This window comes from Micromys minutus (genome assembly GCF_963924665.1).
Source record: "Micromys minutus genome assembly, chromosome: 19".
In the NCBI taxonomy this organism is placed as follows: Eukaryota; Metazoa; Chordata; class Mammalia; order Rodentia; family Muridae; genus Micromys; species Micromys minutus.
The window spans coordinates 51,403,704-51,420,542 of NC_137954.1; the positions used below are offsets into that span (position 1 = coordinate 51,403,704).

Sequence of the window (16,839 nt, forward strand, 5' to 3'; positions counted from 1 at the left end):
GTTACCGTGGAAGCAAGAAGAGAGCACAGCTGCAAGGTAGCTGCAGGTAAATGGGGCTGCCCTGCCGGCCTGCGGCCCACTCTGCTTCCCTGCAACCTGTGCAAAGGTAAAAGGAGAAAACCGTCCTCTGACTGCCACAGATGTTGGTGCACACACGCACACACAGAGACACACACACAGTTAACCTTTGGCTGCCTTCAGTGTGTGCTTCATTATGCTTCCTTTGGTACCACAAATCATTCACTGGACCATAGGAAGAGGATGTTGGAACTCAGCTGAGATTTGTGTTTCTTTTTGGCTCCCTCCATCCGAGAGTGTCCTCACATGCCAATCATTCCCGACAGAAAGATGGTGCTTCACATGCAGTAACACTGTTTCACGGGTGTGCTCTTTCGACCCTTGAGGTGCATTGTGCCATTTCCTTCTAAGCTTGCTGGGTGGAGAGGAGAAATCATTGCCCTGATGAATGTCCTGTTACAGACAACATCGTTTACATAGAGCTACCTTCAAGACCTCGTGCCTCCCTTTTCAGACCTTGGTTGTTAAGTATCTTGGCATTGTGTAAATTTCGGTCAAATCTTTGGTTTGTTGGGTTTCTGCCACTAGGTGTTTGGCTGTGTTTTCCAGCTCCACTCCTTCTCCCACTTTAGAGGTTCAGACTGGTTCTCTTGTCACCGTAACCCTGTGATCGAGGATAATCCGTACCCTCTTCGTCTTTGTTGTTCAGCTGGGGAAAGTCAGTTTTACTGTCCTCAAGTTTGGGATGACTCAATTTTCTTCAGTTTTCCATTGAACTGATTCAGTTGATTTTTAAAAGTTTGTGTAATTTTATTTTTTTGTAAAAATGTAAGTTTGGTTTGTTTCCCTTTCAAATAACTTGTGTTTGTAATGTGAGGATAGCCTGTATAACTTGATTTGTCTCCATGGTCTTTTTAAAGGACTGTTTTTCATCATTGCTTTAGAGTCCCTGTCAGATAATCTCAGTGTCTGATTCCCACTAGCATTGCTCTTGGGTTTCTACTCATTTAGGTTTTGAAAAAGAATATTTTGACTCAAAAATCTTGACCTAGGCAGTTGGTCTATTATGTAGGAGACAATGGGTCCTTTGAGAAGGGTTTACTAAATGGCCACCTTGTCTAGGTTTAGCACTCACATTGTGCCTTCTTGGCCAGCCTTTGGTTTTCCTGACAGTTAATTTGCTGAGCCTTTGTAGTGGTTCCATGCTTATCTGATTAATTTGAGTCACTTGGCTTCTGGGTTATTCTTTATTGTGCTACCTCTCCAAGTTAACCAATGCTGGGGTGCCAGGTGTTTCTTCCTGAGGAAAAGGATTACTTCTGAGGCTGGAGGCAAGGCTATAGAGCAGTTTCTTAAGTATGATTGATGTTGAAGGGCCCAGCCCATTGTGGGTGGTGCCATCCCTGAGCTGGTGGGCCTGGCTTCTGTGAGGAAACCATGAAGAACAAGCCAGTAAGCGGCAGCCCTCCAAAGCCTCTGCATCAGCTCCTGTCTTCAGGTTCCTGCCTTGTTTGAGTTCCTGTCCTGATGTTCCTTGTTAGGATGAACAGTGATGTGGAAGTGTGAGCCATAGGAACTCCCTCTTCTCCAACATGCTTTTGGTCATGGTGCTTTACCCTACCACAGTAGGGTTAGGCTCACTGGGTGTGCTGCTGTTGAGAACTCTTCATAACTCGGGAGGGATAGCCCCCACCTGGTCTGCCTTGTATTGCCTGGAGGAGGGGTGGTGCAGGTTTTCTTCTTTGGTCTGGTAGGATATAAGTCATCTTGCTACTGAGACATTCCCTGATCCTTAAGATCCCGACTCCTACCTGCTTTCCTAGCACCTTGGTTGCATTATATGCACTATCTCCAGGCTTTCTGATGCTCCGTGCTTGGATAACTAAGTATTAGGGTTAAGTTAAAGTACCTTTCTAGTTTTCTCACCATGCAGTTTCTCTTTTGAAAGTCTTTTAAGATTCTACCATATTTGTATATAGTTGCTAATTTCTACTTAAACATATAATTTACTAGAAACATTTTTTTAGTTTTATTTTTAAACATACGTTTTTATTTATGTCTCTGCTTATGTGTGATTGTGGGGGGGATGAGGGGGAGAGAGAGAGGTGGAATTACTAGAAATAGTAATAGGTAAAATTTCACTCTAAAGACTTAATTCAGAAATGACCTAGTCTCTTAGTTGGACAGTGTAGCATCTGCCATCTGTATGTGGAAACTTTCCAGTTATTAATCCTTTGGTGTTTAGTGTTATCTTTATCTTTTGTCTATACTAACAAGTGAACTTCTAAAGGCCAGACATCCTAAGAAACAGAGTTTGAGTTGGCAGGTGATATTCGCATGGTTTGCTCTGGAGTACGGTGATGAGGTTAGCTTACCTATTAACTTCTTACTCTGTGCTGCTTTCTTAAAGTTTTCTTCCTTCTTTTTAAACAGAAATTCTTATGTAAGACAAGAAAATTAGCATGACTACTTGATTTTATTTTCTGCCTTTAAATTTGGGAAAATAACATTCATATTTTCTTGATTGTCAATTTTCCAAAAGTATATATATTATAAAGATTTATCACAGTCACAAATTGAATTTTCTATTTTGACTCTAAATTCTGTTTGTAAGAGAATGAAAATGATGAGAGTGTTGAATTCAATCTGGGAGGTTTCACTTTGTCAGCCTCCTCTCAGTATGCCAAAATCTCAAATCATTCCTTCGTGAAACTAATTGTTGGGCCAGAAGTGGTAACACACCTTGAATCTCAGCTCCTAGAGACAGAGGAGGAGGATCGCTGAGAGTTTAAGAGCCAGTTCCAGGCCACACAAGGGGTGACACCTCATCTCAAAGAACAAATAGCTGTGCAGTATGGTCCACAGCATAACCCTCACACTTGGAAAGCAGCCTGATCTATAGGGCAAGTTCCAGAACAGCCAAGGCTACACAGAGGAATCCTGCCTTGAAAATCTAAATACAAATAAATAGATTTGTGGGGTAGCCTTTGGGTGGGTTTTGTAATAGTGAAACAGTTTCTAGTATAGTTTGTGATTTTGGTTTTTATTTCACATATACTCAGATCTGAGTTATTGTTTAGAAATTGATATCTGGTATATTTCAGTGGGTTTAAAACTCTTACGAACCATTTTATTTAGAAGTCTGTTTAATTACAGAATCTGAATGAAAGATATAAAGATAGTCTCTCTTTTAGAGCCTATTGAAGTGATTGGCACCTTCCAGTGCTGAGCCTGTTGATAATGAGGGTTAATTCCAGGTGTATGCCTGGGTGCCAGAAATTTCACAGGGATGCAGTGGGCACACAGCCACACTGACAAACACTGCAGCTGAAACTTAGCGTGAGGTGACTGAAAGCAAGCTCACACTGAACATTAGGTGAAGAAGGTTTTAAAGAAAGATGCTGACTCTGAACATCCGCCACCAGGAAGAGCAGAGATCCAGACACACAGGACTGGTGAATACCGGGTGAGAACGGATTCGGACTAGCCAGGGGACAGAGAGATCTCACCGCAGCACTCGGAAAGAGTGCACCTGCCCTGCTTGATCCAGGGATCCAGGAACCTGGCAGCATTGAGCCCTCTGTTCCAAGCTGGCAGCTTCCGGGGTACAAAATAGGCACTCGGAACATCCGCCACTAGGAACAGTGGAGATCCAGAGACACAGGCCAAGTACAAGGGAAAGGCGAGAACCAATCACTGACAACCAGATGGCAAGAGGAAAGCGAAAGGGAAACCAAGACAACCTGGCAACACTAGAACCCAGCTCTCCCATCACAACAAACAGCAGAATACCAAACACTCCAGATAAGACACGAAATCCTACCTCAAGATGATGATAGAGATCCTTAAACAAGAATGGGAGGAAAAGCATAAAGAATTAGAATCTTTTAAAGAAGAAACAAGAAAAACACTCAAAGAACTAGAAGAAAACAGAAACAAAGAGATGAAGGAATGGAAGAAGGAATTTAAAACGGAAATGGACACAATAAAGAAAACACTAAAAGAGACAACCCTAGAGGTAGAAATCCTAAAAAAGAAATCAGGAGTCACAGATGCAAGCATTTCCAACAGACTACAAGAGATGGCAGAGAGAATCTCGGGGGCCGAAGACAACGTTGAAAACATAGACAAAACAGTCAGAGAAGAGGCAAAAACCAAAAAGCTCCTAACACAAAATGTGCAGGAGATCCAAGACACAATGAGAAGACGAAACCTAAGGATAATAGGAATAGAAGAGGGTGAAGAAGACCAACTAAGAGGTACGGTAAATATCTTCAACAAAATCCTGGAAGAAAACTTCCCCACACTTAAAAATGAGATGACCACAAGCATAAAAGAAGCCTACAGAACTCCAGATAGGTTGGACCAGAAAATTCCTCCCGACACATAATAGTCAAAATACCAAGTGCCCAATGCAAAGAAAGAATACTAAAAGCAGTAAGGGAAAAAGGTCAGGTAACATATAAAGGCAGACCAATCAGAATCACACCCGATTTCTCAACAGAGACTATGAAAGCTAGAAGAGCCTGGACAGACATCATGCAGACCCTAAAAGAGCATAAGTGCCAGCCCAAGCTGCTATCCCAGCAAAACTACCAATTACCATAGATGGCGAAATGAAGATATTCTAAGACAAAACTAAATTCACACAATATCTGACCACAAACCCAGGACTACAACGAATTATAAGTGGAAAGCCCAATACAATGAGGGGAACCACCTCATAGTAAAAACAAGAAAACTTCGAAGCTGAAAACTAAAAGAAGAAAGACACACAGGTACAATTCAACCTACCAAAGCAACAATAGCAGGAAACAGCAACCACTATTCCTTGATATCTATTAACATAAATGGACTAAACTCCCCAATAAAAAGATATAGGCTATCAGACAGGATACATAAACAAAGCCCAGCATTTTGTTGCATATAGGAAACTCAGAGACAAAGACAGACACTATCTCAGAGTAAAAGGTTGGGAAAAAACCTTCCAAGCAAATGGCCCCAAGAAGCAAGCTGGAGTGGCCATTCTAATATCAAATAAGTAGATTTTCAACCAAAAGTTATCAAAAAAGATAAGAAAGGACACTTTTTACTCATTACAGGGAAATGCTGTCAGGAGGAACTCTCAATCCTTAACATATATGATCCAAATACAAAAGCACCCATATTCATAAAAGAAACCCTACTAAAGCTCAAAAAATACATTTTACCCTACACAATAATAGTGGGAGACCTCAATACCCCAATGTCACCAATGAACAGATCATGGAAACAGAAACTGAACAAGGACACAGTAAAACTAGCAGAGACCATGAACCAACTGGAATTAATAGATATCTACAGAACATATCATCCTAAAACAAAAGAAAACTCCTTCTTCTCAGCACTTCATGGCACCTTCTCAAAAATTGACCACATAATTGGTCACAGAACGAGCCTCAATCGATACAATAAGATCAAAATACTCCCATGCATCCTTTCAGATCACCATGGGCTAAGGCTGGTCTTTAATAACAACAAAGGCAACAAAAAAAAAAAAAAAAAAAAAAAAAAAAAAAAAAACACATGGAAATTAAACAATGCTCTATTAAACGATAGCAGGGTCAAAGAAGAAATAAAGAAAGAAATTAGGGATTTTCTAGAATTCAATGAAAATGAAAACACGACATACCCAAACCTATGGGATGCAATGAAAGCAGTACTGAGAGGAAAACTCATAGCTGTGAGTGCTTCCAAAAAGAAACTGGAGAGAGCATACACTAGGAACTTGACAGAACAGTTGAAAGCTCTAGAACAAAAGGAAGCAATACACCCAAGAGGAGTAGACAAGAAATAATCAAACTTAGGGTAGAAATAGACAAATAGAAACAAAAAGAACCATTGAAATAATCAACAAAACCAAGAGCTGGTTCTTTGAGAAAATTAACAAGATTGATAAAGCCTTAGCCAGACTAACTAGAGGGCAGGAGAGAGTATCCAAATTTAAAAAATCAGAAAGGAAAGTAGAGAAATAACAACTGAAACTGAGGAAATTCAAGAAATCATCAGATCCTACTACAAAAGCCTATACTCAACAAAGCTGGAAAATCTGGAGGAAATGGATGAATTTCTAGACAGATACAAGATACCTAAGTTAAACCGGGACCAGGTAAACCATCTAAATAATCCCATAACACCTAAAGAAATAGAGGCAGTCATCAAAAGCCTCGCAACCAAAAAAGCCCAGGTCCAGATGGGTTCAGTGAAGAGTTTTATCAGACATTTATTGATGACATAATACCAATACTCTCCAAACTGTTCCACAAAATAGAATCTGATGGAACACAACCTACCTCATTTTTTGAGGCTAAAACTACCCTCATTCCTAAACCACACAGAAGCCATACAAGGAAAGAGAACCTCAGACCAATCTCACTTATGAACATTGATGCAAAAATACTCAACAAAATCCTTGCAAACCAAATCCAAGAACACATCAAAACGATCATTCACCATGATCAAGTAGACTTCATCCCTGTGATGCAGGGATGGTTTAATATAAGGAAATCCATCAACGTAATCCACCATATATATAAACAAACTCAAAGAAATAAAACCACATGGTCACCTCACTAGATGCTGAGAAAGCATTTGACAAAATTTAACATTCCTTCATGTTAACAGTCTTGGAATGAACAGGAATCCAAGGCCCATACCTAAACATAATAAAAGCAATTTACAGCAAACCAATAACCAACATCAAACTTAATGGTGGGAAACTTGAAACAATCCCACTAAAATCAGGGACTAGACAAGGCTGCCCACTCTCTCTCTTTACCTATTCAGCATAGTACTGGAAGTCCTGGCCAGAGCAATTAGACCACAAAAGGACATCAAAGGGATACAATTAGAAAGGAAGAAGTAAAAACATCACTCTTTGCAGATGACATGATAGTGTACTTAAGCAACCCCACAAATTCCACCAGAATACTCCTACAGCTGATAAACAAGTTCAGCAAAGTGACTGGATATAAAATTAACTCAAACAAATCAGTAGCCTTCCTATATTCAAAGGACAAACATGTGGAGAAAGAAATTAGGGAAAAGATACCTTTCACAATAGTCACAAAAACTATGAAATACCTAGGTGTGACTCTAACTAAGCAAGTGAAGGACCTGTATGGCAAGAAATTCAAACCTCTAAAGAAGGAAATAATGGAAGATCTCAGAAAATGGAAAGATCCCCCATGCTCATGGATTGGAAGGATCAACATTTTAAAAATGGCCATCTTACCAAAAGCAATCTACAGATTCAATGCAATTCCCATCAAAATTCCAACCCAATTCTTCATTGAGTTGGAAAGAGCAATGTGCAATTTCATCTGGAATAACAAAAGAACTAGAATAGCGAAATCTATCCTCAACAACAAGAAAACATTTTTGGGAATCGCCATCCCTGACCTTAAGCTATATTACAAGGCAATTGTGCTAAAACTGCATGGTACTGTACAGAGATAGGCACATGGATCAATGGAATAGAATAGAAGATCCAGAAATGAGCCCTCACATATATGGTCACCTGATTTTTGACAAAGGAGCTGTAAACATTCAATGGAAAAAGGACAGCCTATTCAACAAATGGTGTTGGTCCAACTGGTGCTCAGCATGCAGAAGAATGAAAATAGACCCTTTCTTATCTCCTTGTACAAAGCTCAAGTGTAAGTGGATCAAAGTTCTCCACATTAAACCAGGTACACTGAAACTATTAGATGAGAAAGTAGGGAAAACCTTAGAATACATAGGCACAGGAGAAAATTTCCTGAACAAAACACCAATGGCTCGAGGTCTAAGGTCAAAAATTGACAAATGGGACTTAATGAGATTGCTAAATTTCTGTAAGGCTAAAGACACTATCATGAAAACAAAACGGCAGCCAACAGAGTGGGAAAAGATCTTTACCAACCCCTCATCAGATAGAGACATAATATCCAAGGTATACAAAGAACTCAAAAAGCTAGACACCAGAGAATTAAACAACCCTATTCAAAAATGGGGTACAGACTTAAACAAAAAGTTCTCAATTGAGGAATATCGAATGACTGAGAAACATCTAAGGAAGTGCTCAACATCCTTAGCCTTCAGGGAAATGCAAATCAAAACAACCCTGAGATTCCACCTCACACCAGTCAGATTGGCCAAGATCCAAAACTCAGATGAAAACAGAGGCTGGTGAGGATGTGGAGAAAGAGGAACACTTCTCCACTGTTGGTAGGGTTGTAAACTGGTACAACCACTCTGAAAATCAGTCTGGCGGTTCCTCTGAAAAATGATATAGTACTACCTGAAGACTTAGTTATTCCACTTCTGGGCATTTACCCCAGAGATGCTCCAACATACAACAAAGATACATGCACCACAATGTTCATTGCAGCTCTATTTATAATAGTCAGCAACTGGAAAGAACCTAGGTGTCTTTCAGTAGATGAATGGATACAAAAATTGTGGTACATTTACACAATGGAGCTATCAGAAACAATGACTTAACAAAATTCTTATGAAAATGGATGCATCTAGAGAATATCATCCTGAGCGAGATAACCCAGTCACAAAAGAACAGACATAATATGCAGTCACTGATAATGGGATACTATCCCCAGAAAGCTCTGAACACCCCAGAAACAACTCACAGACTGTGTGAAGTTCAAGAAAAAAGAAAAGGAATATATTTTAATTAAAGTAGAACTGTATCACATCCCCTTTTCCTTCCTACAGTCCCTCCCAGTTTCTCTCCTATCCCCTCAAATTAATAACCTCTTTTCCTATATTATCTTTACATATATACATATGAGTATGTATATGTACCCACAAATACTTAATTACAACCTTAAAAATATATTTGTATACTTTTATGCAAAAATGCTGAAAATTTGTACATTTATCTTTGTTTTTTAAAATAAAAAAAAGGAAAACTTACATAGGAATTTTTGAAAGTTTGTAAATATAGTCCAGATCCTATGTAATATTGGACAATAGTTCTCTCTATGGTTTTGTACATTTTCAAGCAGAGATACAGACTTCTTATATTTTCACCTTGAATGTTATCGTAATTGGCTGTGTAAGAATATGAACACCGTATCTCCTTGTGGAGCAGAAGGGACACCTGGTCCAGGCTTCTCCTCTACAGAGTACATTGCATGGCCTGGGCCAGGATTCATCTGGATCGATCTGCACAGCAAATGAAGGCAGGGACTGACAGAGCATGCTGGCATATTTGGTCATGTATTGACTAAGAACAATCTGTTTTTGACCCAGGAGCCATGTGTCTTCTGTCAGCATTTGTGAAACTGTAGTACTCATAAATTATCGTGCAAGGATAGAAAGATGTTAGGCCACTTATCCATTGATACTGCAGTTACTAATATTCTTGGGTACCTACAGTATGGTGGTTTTAATATCTTTGGCCTAGGGAGAGGTACTATTAGGAGGTATGGCCTTGTTGGAGGAAGTTTGTCGCTATGAGCATGGGCTTTAAGACCCTCGTCCTAGCTGCCTGGAAGCCATTCTTCTTCTAGATGCCTTTGGAACAAGATGTAGAACTCTCAGTCCTTCCTACCTGGATGCTGCCATGCTCCCACCTTAGTAATAATGAACTGAACCTCTGAACCTGTAAGCCAGCCCTAATTAAATGTTGTCCTTATTAAAAAAAAAAAGAAAAAGAAAAGAAAAGAAAGATGCTAGTGTCTGTGAATTGAATATTTAGCTCACCTGACTCCTGGGGTTACTGATTACTATATTTTATTATTACAATTCTTCATCAGTTTTCTCCTATTTAGAGTACATATAAATAGTTTTCCTTAGACCTTAAAATAAGAATCTCCATTTAGTGAGTAGCTTGATTCTGGATTTAAAAAATGTGTATGTGGAAGGCTTGGGGTGAAGGGAAAACCGGGGAGCACTTGATGAAGATGAGAACAGGTCTGGGAAGAGGGATCCATTCGAACTGTAAGGCGTCAGGGCGAGCTGTCTGTATCTGCGGGAAGGGGCTGGGTAGCTGTTAGCATCCTGCTCTGTATGTAGTGGCTCCTCCAGGTACTCTGCACTTCATCGGTGACTTTTTCTCTATTCCCGTGTTAGGCTTCTGTGCTCAGACCTGCTGAAAGCACTGCCAAGAAGTCACATTCTGTCCCGCTACCCTCTACTGATTCTCAGGAGTTCCTGTGTCACCCATGAGTCTCCCTTTGCAGAGTTAGTTCCATGCAGGCTGTTGGATTGGAGTGGTTTGAATGAGGATGGTTCCATAAGCTCATGTTTGAATGCTCACTCCCCAGTTAATGGAAGTGGTTGGTAAGGATTAGGAGGTGTGGCCTTATTGGAGGAGCTGTGTCACAGGGGATGGATTTGAGATTTTAAATGTCCATGCCAGGCCCAGTGTCTCTTGACTGAACCTGTGGATGAGGATCTAGAACTCTCAGCTACTGCCTCTGTACTGTGGTTGTCTGTTTCCTGCCAGGATGACAGATGCTAACCCTCTGGACCTGTGTGAGCAAGTCCCCAATTACATGCTTTTATTTATAAGACTTGCCTTGCTCTTGGTGCCTCTTCACAGCAACAGGAAGTTAGTAAGACTTAGATTAATAGCTAACTACTCAATTATTTGTATTGCCAAGACCAGCTTGGTCAAACAACAGGTTCCCCAGGGCAGACATGAGGACTGAAAGAAAACAGAGATAATTAGACAAAATTATAACCTGACTCTGGCTGAAGAAAAGTCTTTTTTTATTCGGTTCTCTTTTAAACCACTTTAATTACCTGCAGAAAGATAACATCAGTTCTGAGTCAAGGAACAAGTAAGCCAATAATAAAAAGTCCTGTATATTTTTTTCTGGGGGCTAGGTGGGGAGACTGAGACAAAAGGGACTGCCACACCTACATCCACCACGCCTGCCTGGCCTCCCGCCTGGCCTGAGCTACAAATGTAAAAGTTCAGTTTCCTAAGCCTAGAGCCAGAGTCAGATTCCTGCCTTGATTCACTTCTTTTGTCCTGGTGATGTCAAAATTCCCACAGCTAACTGTCCAGTGGCTATATGTTTAATGTATATTATTTATATTTTAATGTTTTATTTATACTCATTTTAGTTTTAATTGTCTATTTGTGCTTCTGTATATTAAGCTATTATTATTTTATATAATATAGTTATTATACAATATAGAATTAATCCATTGTATAGTATATATAAACTAAATTTAATAAGTTTATATTATACATATTAAATGAATTGCTTGCATTTGGATGCCTGAATTCACTTCTGGAAAAATCCAGAGTTAGAGCCGTGTTTCCTTATCCTCTAAGTTAATAGAACCATATTCAGTTGTCCATCTGAGCTCTTACCCCAACCTCCCCTCACCCACAGTGAGCTGTACAATAGGAGGGATACTGTAAGTTCATGTTTGCAGATGGCCACTGGAGTTTTAATATTCAGCTCACATCTTTCAGGTCAGTATTACTGAAGCACATAACTTCTAGTTTCCAAGTATTTCTACAATAAATAAATTCTTAGACACTTCTATTAATCCTGGACAGATATTTTCAGCAGCATTAGTCAACTTGAGTTTTAGCTAGTGTAGTTACCTTCTATTCAAGGATGTAAAAAATTAGTAGTCTCTGAAACATTAAATATACACCAATAGAAATATTAACCAAGTCAATTAGGAACACTTCTTTTTAATTTTCCAGTGTCTGGAGGATTATTTTTTCATCAAACAGTTGATTGTAGAGTGTGATAACCATCATAAAGAGACACCTGAAAAGTCACATTTGCATTTTTATTTCTTCTTCTGTTTTTAAGCTCACTCAAAATATGATTCATTGATTTATTTTCATGTAATATTGAAATCTATGTCATTTAAATAGTAATCATGATTTCCTGTTTATTGTCAACTCTGCCTCACTAATGGTCACTGTTATGATCAGTTCCATGTATTGAGATTAATTGTGGTCCTTTAGGTCAGTGTTAGGATAGATGGAAAGGCTCCAGTTCTTCTGGAGATTATTATGTGTGTATTGTTACTATTGCTTATGAATTTTATGGTTGACCTACAGTTTGGAAGAATTCATTACTGAATGCATGTTATTTATCTGTGCACGTTATTAAGTGTTAATATTAGTTCCACTCTTGGTGACTCTAGTCACGATTGGCAGGACTCATCAAAAGGCAGGTTATAGCAAAGATGCTCATAAACATGCGAAACATAAAATATCAAAGGCTTGTTCTTTGAAGATTCAACTGAAAAAGGATCGTTTTTACTATGGTGAGAATATCTGATCCTGCCATTCTTCTACCTACAAATCCAAGTTTTATTTAACATTTTTCTCTACCAATTTCCAAATAAACTGTTATGTCTTAGGAAAACATGCAGAGTCTCTTGATCTTAATTAATAATTCAATGAATGTACTCGAATTTTACTAATAATAAACTAATTGGAAGATTTAGAATAACAGCTTTCTCTATTTCTGGACTTTATAAGCCAAATATTGAGATATGGTATAGACGTGTATATGAGTTATAAATATCACAACATATTGCTACCTCATTATATTTAAACGTGTGTGTGCTTATTCACACACAAAAAGATACACTAATGTTTACTATTTATTCTTACTAAATGTTCAGAACACTCTGTATTTGAAAACTGATAAAAAGAAATAAATAATAATCACCAGAAGCACATGTTGTCTCAAATGTGTTGTTATATAGTAGACGCAGGAGATGCATACATTGTGTGTCTCCAGTGTTAGAATTTATTGATAAACACTCACTGTAATGAGCCTTGTAAGAATTGGAACAATTCATCTTACGTTTTCACAGTTGATAAGGTAGAGAGTTACTTTGTATTTTAGTGATTTTTTTTTTCTTAAATCCTATTATTTGCTGAGAGTTATAATGTTATCTATACATTAAATGCATAGTTTAGGCTTTGAAGTTTTTTCCTAACGCATTTATAGAAATTACAAATTTTTCAGTAATTTAAATCAAGTCATATATCTTAAGAGACTATACTTAGGAATATTGTCATGACAACTGAGTCCTGTAGTAAGCACATGGCAACAATCTATATTCTCCATAGGGACTGTTGCATTTGGGACTGTGTAGTTTGAGAACAAACTGAAAGCCTGGACACAAGGCAGCTGAACTCACGTTTGTTGCTACTGAGATGGTTGAGGTGCTCAGACTGCACAAGGTGTGCTTTAGGCAGGGTTTCTATATCTCCCAGCCAGAACTGATGCAAAACCTCTGTTCTTGCCCCAGGTTTTGATTCTCGGGGCTGCTTCTTGACCTTCCAGTTCTTTAATAAAATGAAAGGCCATTCTGAACTGCATTTTACATTTGATGCAGTGGTCGTGGGCCTGAGTGAGACTTTAGACCTGTAAGTCATTCATCCCCTAAAGGGATTCTATAGGTTGGCATGAATTGATTTCCTGTAAATGACACTCATTTATCATATGTTGCAGATGGGACTGAGGATAGGAAAGGTAGTGTGACATTCATTCAGTCCACACATGCAGGGAGTGTTTGATGCTGCAGTTCAGCTGATCCAGTGTTTTTAGACTCAGCAGAGGGTTCCTGTGCTGTCTCACCTGACTGACCCCTGTGCGCACTGAGGGTGCTGCTTATGTGCTGAACTAGGAGAGGAGACAAAGGATAGGCTTCTTAGCTGTCACAGTTCCTTGGGTCCTGGACAAGTATTACCACCTCAGGCCTCAGTTTTCTCCTCTATAGATTGGAGAAATAGTATTCTTCCAGGCATTTCCCAATATAATAGGCGCATTGTCCTGATTGTCGGGGTGTATGTGGAAACATCCAGGACACGTTAATGGAAATATTGGCTTAGACAAGTGAAAGAGATTGCCTTTATCTCTGCTGTAGGCTAATCTTACATCATCTAGCAGCTCTTACGTTCCTTTGATGATTTGTGAATGATATGTGTAATGCATAGTATATTTTAGAGCCGACCTTCTCTGGTTCTTAAAAGAATTTCACAAAAAAATATATTTAAAAAAATGAAAATCTTCAATTTAAATCCAAAAAAAAAAATCTACTGTTTCAAAATTTTTGGTGTTGAGTTAGAATTAATGAATTGAGAGAATGAATATTGAGGTTTTTTCCATAATAATGACACATTAATATTCATGAACTTACCAAGAGGATGAGCTCCTAATATTAAAAACAAATTAAATGTCTTAGCCAGTTGTCTTGAGGCTTCAACATCAGACAAGCTTAATGATTAGAATTTGAACATAGATCTATGGTTTTTGTTTTTTGTTTATTTTTATTTATTTAATGTTTGAGTGCTCAGCTGCATATACATCTGCAGGCCAGAAGAAGACATCAAATCCCCTTATAGATGGTTGAGAGCTGCCTGGTGCATGGTAGAATCCCAACCTGGGTCCTCTGCAAGACTAAGTGCTCCTAGATGCTGAGCCTGTGTCAAGTTGTGCTTTACCGCAGGCTGTATCCATTCATCTCTGACACATGTGGAGTGTGAGAGGAAGCCTCCCTTCTCCACTCCCTGTTTATTCTAGGTTGAAGAAAGTCCCCTGTCCCTTTACAGAAGAAAGCAGAAATGCAGGGTGAAGTCACTTTATTGAGGGGCACGTGCTAAGGAGTAACCTTGACCCTCACTCCAGAGTCTGACCATGTTTAGACAAAGATGGATAAAAGAGGTCGGTGGTAGTAGAGGAAGAGTGGGGCATTCCGGCTCCCCCAGAAACATTCCGTTCTCCATCTGTGCTCCCTAACCTCCTCTCCCTAATTTTGTGTTTGAGTTTCAGGATGCACTCTCAGGGCTTTGGGAGAAACTTGAATGTCTTCTCTAACCATGTTTCTTGCCTTTTTTTGTTCACTTACCAACAGCAGTAAGAATATTGTGTCCACTGTCTCAAGGGGATGTTAGGTGGTCCCCTTTCATTTGACCTTCTTGCCGTCCAGTTTGAACAGACCAAGAGTGTGGACCTCAGTCTACACTTTAACAAAAACTATGACTACAAGATTCTGATAAAAAACAAGCAGTTACTTAGCTCTAGCAGGGCACTTTTCCCCTCTTAAAGCCTGAGTCTCTTTTCTCTTCTTCTTAAGTCTCAGTTGGTTTCAAGGAAGGTAGACAGCAGGGAAAGTAAGGCCTGAGATGCTTTGATGCAGGAGTATCCTGAATGATTGTGTAAAGCTACCCAGTGTGTTTATCATCTTACCAAACAAACAGAAAGCTGGAGGGTAAATTCACAGGAGTTTAGCATAGAAACATCCCAGGACAAGCAAGCTATAGATCTCAGGGATTTTATGGAGAAGGAAGATGAAGAGAAAGAAGATATAGGCATGCTGTTTAAGCCAGTCTGGAGGTCAGATGCAGGGCAGGGATACAGGCAAGTGGAAGAGAGAGGGAACTCTAGAGAAAGGAAGGAGGGAAGACAAAGGACTAGCAAAGCTCGCTTTTGGCCAGCATCCAAAGGGAACAGAGGAAGAAAGGAAAAGTTGCACCTTTCTTAGGACTCAAAGTCAGGCAGATCCAGCTGTGTACTCATGTCTGGTCAGCTTGTGGGGACTCAACTCAAAGTGAGAATTCTAAGGGAAAAAAGCATCTCAACAAAGGGAATATTACCCCACCAGTCTCTTTTGCATGGACTACTCCACCTCCCAAGAGGTGATCTATTGACCAGGTGACTCATCCACGCAGGCCAGAGGGGGTGTGGATGTTTATGGGTACACTTGCATTCTCTGAAGGGGCAGCTCTAAAACTATTTAGGATCCAAATCAGGAATCTGCGCCCCAAACACTTCTGCATCTTTTACCTCTGCCAAAGATGAGGTTGTCAAGAGGCTCAAGAATATTTTTTGTTTTGAGCCAAGAAAGAAAGTAATAAAACTTTTTTAAAAAATACTAACATTATTTAAATCCATTTTTAACCAACTTTGAAATTACCATTAGCTACAGTTATCTTGCCATAAAGACAGTCAGGAAAAATCAGTCCTGGTTTCTAACAGAAGTTTGCTGTGTGGGTCAGACTGCTTTCGATGAGAGCATTGACGGGGTACATAGCTCAGTCATTAAGTTGAGCTCTCTTCTGTGTTCTAAAATGCTTATGGAATATTATAAACTTCCCTTTAGACATTGCTTTTGCTGGACCCCTAGCAAAATTTTGTATCTGTTTTTATTCATTTTTTCCTGACATTAAGAAAACCCTGAATAATAAACGAGAGCATGGAAATGAACTCTTAGGAGTGTTCTCCATGGAAAGAATGTACGTGAAGATAAGTAAAACCTTGTGATATGCTATAACACAACTGTTCGAAAGACGTTGCCTGGCCTTGCTCTGTGGTAGGAGACAGCATGCCAGTGTGTTACCTGCGAGTTGGTTACAGCATCATTTTGAAGCTGCAGTTTCCGAAAGAATTTTGGCACAGTAATGATTTAATATCTGACAGTGTAGCAACTCTCTCAAGTCTACTCTGTATAGTGTGGGAGTTAACGTTTTCCAGCTTGCTGTTGAATACACTCGTGCCCTCAAACGAGCTTAGAGAAATGTATTTCTGCATGAATTAACAGTTCGTCTTTTTCTTTCTTTTTGCAATAGGATAAGAAATGGGTTCTCAATCATGAAGATGTTTCATTGGGAGAATTACTGGGCAAGGTATGTGTTCAGCTGAGCTAAATAAGAAATGCTTATATTATTCGTGAGAACTTCATATCACACTTCAGGGTTCATAGACACTAATTAATCTAGAAGACTGTCGTCATATCACCTAGAAATTTCTGTCACTGAGATCGATGCAAGATGATTTTAGAAAG

General features: G+C 39.3%; 1 protein-coding gene across 2 annotated transcripts in view; it reads left to right on the plus strand.

The window, feature by feature from the left end:
- FER (FER tyrosine kinase) overlaps positions 1 to 16,839 on the plus strand; it is a 233,664-nt gene that overhangs the window by 158,410 nt on the left and 58,415 nt on the right. For both annotated transcript variants that reach the window (XM_080932834.1, XM_080932835.1), the window contains exon 13: positions 16,625 to 16,681. In XM_080932834.1, the coding sequence (XP_080788960.1) occupies positions 16,625 to 16,681 (57 nt within the window). The remainder of the gene's footprint in view (positions 1 to 16,624; positions 16,682 to 16,839) is intronic.